Source organism: Macaca thibetana, chromosome 15, assembly GCF_024542745.1.
Source record: "Macaca thibetana thibetana isolate TM-01 chromosome 15, ASM2454274v1, whole genome shotgun sequence".
NCBI lineage: Eukaryota > Metazoa > Chordata > Mammalia > Primates > Cercopithecidae > Macaca > Macaca thibetana.
The window spans coordinates 108351704-108357703 of record NC_065592.1 but is presented as its reverse complement, the minus strand read 5'-3'; the positions used below and the strand labels follow the sequence as shown (position 1 = coordinate 108357703).

Sequence of the window (6000 nt, the reverse complement as noted above, 5' to 3'; positions counted from 1 at the left end):
CTTTGTGTAGAGAAAACAGTCCTTTGGTTACTCTCAGGCCACAGCAGTCAGTCAGGATTTTGTTGAGTAATCAAAGCTGAATCCGTACACGGTAGGGTCAGTTAAGGATGTTTGCTTTGGGTGACAGCCTACTTTTGGTCTCTCATTAAATTATTATCTGAGTACTAAGGTTTATCAACTGAGTGTTTTCTTCCTTTTCCTGGAAAAGGCAATGGATGCAAGCGCCCTGATTTCCAAAATCTGAACCTAGCTGGTACAACATCAGGGCTGGGTCATGACTCAGTGGCTTTGAAGCTGTCACACTCATTTTGCCTAACGGTGGCTTTGAAGATTAGCCAGAGCTCGCTTTGAAGAAACTTTCCGTCAGTGTTGTGAATACTACTTGAAAAGCCCATAGCATTTGGTTTAATGTTGCAGTTGCAAAAACACTGACAGTTCCTATCGAATAGAGCTGTTGAGTCATGTGACTGAAGACGGTTTTGGGGAACCCGGTGCATGTTCTGAACCTGTAATGGGCAGTGTTTGCTCACCAGGGCTAGCTCTTGCTGACTTGGTCCTGTGCCCGGATGTAGGGGTTTTGTTTGCGCTCTTTCTGGATTGTGCCAGGTTGTACGTAGCCCCAGGTGCCCCAGAGAAGCCAGGGCAGACAGAAGCAAAGGGCAGGGGGTGTCACCGGCATGCCGTAGGCACAGTCAGATGGGCAGGGGGTGTCACCGGCATGCCGTAGGCACAGTCAGATGCAGAGGTGGCAGGACCTTTTGGACCACAGTGCCGCGGCAGACCCCTCCGTCAGAGGAGCTTGTGACGTGGGCGTGGACATGTCCTGGGGCAGCGCACCCTGGGCACCACGTTTCTGGCGACTTAGACTCAAGCAGATTAACCCCATGAAGGACGCCCATGAGGGTTGTCGTCCCCAAGTCTTCTGAAAAGTGGAGGTCAAGCAAGTTTGAGTTGGTTAGCCAGGCCCAGGCCGGACTGGATCATGTCTGAACCAGGAGTTGACTGCTGGGCCTCAGGGGTGTCTGAGTTGTGCCGCCAGGGCAGCTCCTGAAGACTTAGCTCAGGGGGAGGTCCTGGAGCTGCTGCGCACAGCCTGGCACCAGGCCGGGAAAGCCGCCCCGCAGTAACTGGGCTGAGGAACCAGATCCTCTAGAGATGGGGGTGCTTGGCTGGGCGCAGTGGCTCATGCCTGTAATCCCAGCACTTTGGGAGGCCAAGGCAGGCAGATCACTTGAGGTCAGGAGTTCAAGACCAGGCTGGCCAACATGGTGAAACCCCGTCTCTACTAAAAATACAGAAATTAGCCGGGCGTGGTGGCGGGTGCCTGTAATCCCAGCTCCTCAGGAGGCTGAGGCAGGAGAATTGCTTGAACCCGGGAGATGGAGGTTGCAGTGAGCCGAGATCGTGCCACTGCACTCCAGTGTGGGCAACAAGAGTGAGACTCTGTCTTTGGAAGAAAAAAATAAAAATAAAAAGGGAGGTGCTGCCTGAGAGGGAGGGGATCAGTACTCGACTTGGGATGAAAGCCTAAGCTGCCTGTCTGACAAGTCTGGGAAGAGGCAGCTGGACACACTGCTGCCGGTTGGGAATGCCTCCGAAGTCAGATTTGGATGCTTTGAACAAGAGCCCGCTAGCCTAATGTTGCTCATGAGCCTTTGGCATTTTCATTCCACGCAAGGCGGGCCCCTCTGAGCCAGCCACCCTCCTTCCCTGTGCTGGTCAGACCAGACCATCTCCTTCCGTTACCAGCAAGTCCACGCCATCCCAGTGCACGCGAGCTTCCTGGGAAAGACGTTGCCATCCTCTGAAACTGTACTGCACGGTGCTGGCAGGTGCTTTGGAGCAGCTGGGCCTGTGTCTCCGAAGCTGGGAAAGGCAGCACGGGAGCTGCCTGTGCCCGCCCTGTTCTCAGCAGCACTGGGCCTGTCTGCCCTCCATGCTGCGGCCTCTGCTGTAGATGCGGAAGATAGATTTGCTCGTTTCCTTTGGCTGCTGCTGTCTCCTCTCCGCCTTCTGCAAGGATCATGGCCCATGTGAACAGCTTCCCTGAACCCCCCGGACACTCATGGGTGCTTCAGACAACCTGGGGTGGGCTGAGGGCATGGGAGGCTTTGGCCTGGCTGTGTCCCACAGGGGCCTGTGTTGTGGAGGATGAGGAGGTGTGGAGAAGGGAACGAGGAAGGAAAAACACAGGAATATTTTAAAACCTTGTTATTATCAAATAGGATACAGATAAAAGTCCAAAACTAGACTGGGCATGGTGGCCCACGCCTGGAATACTTTGGGAGGCTGAGGTGGAAGGATTGCTTGAGGCCAGGAGTTCAAGACCAGCCTGAGCAACACAGACCGTGTCTCTACCATAAATTTTAAAATTAGGTGGGTGGCACACACCTGTAGTCATAGCTACTCTGGGAAGGGGCCGAGAAGTTGAGGCAGGAGGATGGCTTGAGCCCAGGAGTTTGAGGCTACAGTGAGCTACGATCATGCCACTGCACTCCAGCCTGGGTGACAGAGAAAAACCTCATCTCTTAAAGTGCAGAACTGCCTTTGTAACCATGTTTTCCTCCAAAGCCTGGTCACGTGGGCCATGCTGATCACCACCTCATCCCACCACCTCATCGCTGTCCCCAGTCACTCCCCCCCACGCCAGTGCTGCCTTTTGAAAGAAAAGTCTTCTGAAGGATGCTCCTCCACCCACCCGCTTTCCCCCGGCACCTACGACAAAGCCTGGTGACCGAACCCACCCGCTTTCCCCCGGCACCTACTGCAAAGCCTGGTGACCGAACCCACCCGCTCCCCCCCAGCACCTACCGCAAAGCCTGGTGACCGAACCCACCCGCTTTCCCCCAGCACCTACCGCAAAGCCTGGTGAACGAACCCACCCGCTTTCCCCCGGCACCTACAGCAAAGCCTGGTTACCAAACCCACCCGCTTTCTCCCGGCACCTATGGCAAAGCCTGGTTACCGAAGGGGCAGAGCATTTGCTTGACAGCCTGGGAGTCCTGCCTTGTCATGCCTTGTCATTTTATAGTCAGGCAAGGACACTCTCTTCCTTGCTGCCTGGCTACTATTTAGGGCAGGTAGAAGCTGAAACGAGATTCAGTCCCTGAGCCCCACGTCCTTTCTACACACTCCTGAAATTTCCAGTGAAAGGACCAGTCCCTTGGGCAAAGCTGTTAGGAGAGGGGACAGGAAAAGGGACGCCTGTACCTCAGCAGGGGATGAAAGGAGATGTGGAGTGTTTGCCGTGTGCCTCTGTGCTCAGTCACTTTCCGAGCCATGTGGAGATGGCCATGGTGCCTAGCAGGGTACTGCACACCACAGCAGTGCAGAGGGGCCCCCCTCAGGTATTCTCCATGCAAACGGGATGGGACTAAAACTTGGCTCCCTAGGCCTAAGGGCCTAGCGGCTCCTGCCTGCTTTGCCCAGTCCAGCTTTTCTGCACATCTCCTGTTGCTCCTGGAAAGCCTCTGCCTGGGCCACAAAGTTTCCTTGGACTCCAGATGACAAGAATTTCCTCTAACCAGATTGCAAAAGGTTCTCGCACCCCTCACAGCTACACCTGGGCCAATCAGGCCTCTGTGGGGAGCAGCAGGGAACCACTGCCGTCTGAGCACTGTTTCTTTCTTCCTTTCCTTCCCTTCCTTTTCTTTTTTCTTTTTCTTTTTTTGAGACGGAGTCTTGCTGTGTCGCCCAGGCTAGAGTGCAGTGGCCGGATCTCAGCTTACTGCAAGCTCTGCCTCCCAGGTTCACGCCATTCTCCTGCCTCAGTCTCCTAAGTAGCTGGGACTACAGGTGCCCACCACCTCGCCCAGCTAGTTTCTTTTGTATTTTTTTTTAGTAGAGACGGGGTTTCACCGTGTTAGCCAGGATGGTCTCGATCTCCTGACCTTGTGATCCGCCTGTCTCGGCCTCCCAAAGTGCTGGGATTACAGGCTTGAGCCACCGCGCCCGGCCCCTTCCTTCCTTCCTTTTCTTTCTTTCTCTTTCCCTTCCTCCCTCCCGGGTTCACGTCACTGTCCTGCCTCAGCCTCCCAAGTAGCTGGGACTACAGGCACCTGCCACCTCGCCCGGCTAATTGTTTGTATTTTTTGTAGAGACGGGGTTTCACTGTGTTAGCCAGAATGGTCTCAATCTCCTGACCTCATGTTCCACCTGCCTCAGCCTCCCAAAGTGCTGGGATTATAGGCGTGAGCCACTGCACCTGGCCTGAGCAGTGTTTCTTTACAAACCTGTGCCCAATCCCAGAGGGCGGAATTACATAACTCTGGGAGCTCAAAGCCATTTGTAAGGTAAGGAGTGCCTGTCATGTGGCATCAACTTGTACGTAAACCCCACAGGGCTTCTGAGAGTCTCAAATGTTCTCAGACACTGAGGTAGGGTAAGACGTTTCTCCTCAAGAACCACCACCGTGCAAAGGGACTGATGGCACCTCCAGCAAGGCTGCCCTATCTGGGCACCCGTGTTGTGTGCTGCCCACCCCCCAGGAGCTGACTCACATTGACTTCAGTGTGCCTGGCACTCGAGTTGTGCGATGAACAACCTGCACAACTGTCCTGGCGGCCCACATGGATACCGGCCACTGGTCTTGCGGCAGAGCAACAGTGAGGAAAACAAAAGTATCCGAGGCAAGTTCTAAGTGAACTGACCACAACTTGCATGTTTTGCTGGTGAGAGGATGGAGGTGGAGCCAGCGGTGATGCTGGGGAAGTTTTCAGGAAGAGGGAAGGTGGATAGAAAGAAAGCAGGAGACATGGGAACGCCATGTGGCCTTTGAGGGACATGCTTGGGGAAGCGGGTCGCTGTGACCAAGGTAGAAAGATGCCCCGGGAATTTTTACGGAGGCTCCCTGGCAGGGTGAGGCTGCGGGGGTGCTGCTGATTGATGAATAGACCCTGCCTTCACTGCACACCTCCGGGGGCGCCCTCCACACAGCATCTGTACACACAGCACACCTGGGGTGTGTGGCCACAGCCAGCAAGCCAGTAAGTTGACCTGTCCATGCAGCCTTCAAACATTTGGTGCGAACTTTTCTGGGGAGATGGAGGGGCCTCAGCGTCCATCAGACCATCTCACAGGGGCTCCCAGCCTAAGAACGTGTCAGCAGCACGGCCCTCTGCGCCTGGAATGGGCCTGCTACCAAACCAGGGCGGGTGTCAGCCTGGCCATTCCCAACTCAGTCACGCCCGGGCCCACCTACAGGAAGGCCCTGGGCTGATGGCTCAACACCCAGCGGAAGAACGAGGCAGACACACCTGCTGCGAGGCCTCAATTGCACCGGAGAGAACTTGCGGTGGGCCACGGGCGTGTCCAGGAGAGCCCTTCCCCGCAGGTCTAGTCCCTGTGGATCCCCAGCCAGATGAGAAGCCGGTCTAGAAAGGTGACAGCCTGGGACAGCCAACCATCGCTGGAAAAGGGAGGAGACGGACAGGGCTGTACTTACCACCGCCACAGGGCCTGTCTCCGGGCTTGAGTTTGTGTGGACGGCAAGGGCTTGTTTCGCTGGCCTCTAACTCTCAACCGCAAGGCGAACTTGGGTTGGGGCCCAGAACGGCCGCGAGCCGTCACCCTCCAGCCTGGCCAGTGAGTGCTGAGCGGACACAGCGGCGGCTCGAGGACGTGCCACCCGCGGGGCTGCCAGGGCGCTCCGTGCGTCTCGCTCCGGCTGGGTCCCGGCTGACCCCGCACTGCAGGCGCAGGCACCGGGGACCCCGCAGGCTCCACCGCCCCGGCCACCCTGAAGTCCCCGCTGGAGGAGGCGCGGCGGACCCGCTCCCGGGGACCCGTCTCTCCGAGAAGCCCCTTCCTCCAGCTCCTCCCTCTGCCCTCCGGCCCCAGAGACAGCAGCGTGGCGGCTTCTCTGTCCCGTGTGCTGCGCAGGACAAGCGGCCCGGGAGGAGGGAGCCGTTCCCGGCGGGGGGCAGCAGCAGCCCGGGCCGGGGACACGCGTGGGGCCCGGACCGTCCGCTGGCACCGAGTCGGCGGGTGCGGGGACACGCC

The 6000-nt window shown here is 57.1% G+C and overlaps 1 protein-coding gene across 2 annotated transcripts in view; it reads right to left on the bottom strand.

Annotated features, from left to right (window-relative positions):
• Positions 1-4043: 4043 nt before the first annotated feature.
• CDC14B (cell division cycle 14B) overlaps positions 4044-6000 on the bottom strand; it is a 125186-nt gene continuing 123229 nt past the window's right edge. The window contains exon 14 of one of the 2 annotated variants that reach the window (XM_050761795.1): positions 4044-5407. In XM_050761795.1, coding sequence (XP_050617752.1) covers positions 5373-5407 — 35 coding nt within the window. In that variant the 3' untranslated portion in view covers positions 4044-5372. The remainder of the gene's footprint in view (positions 5408-6000) is intronic. The other variant, XM_050761798.1, reaches the window with a different exon arrangement.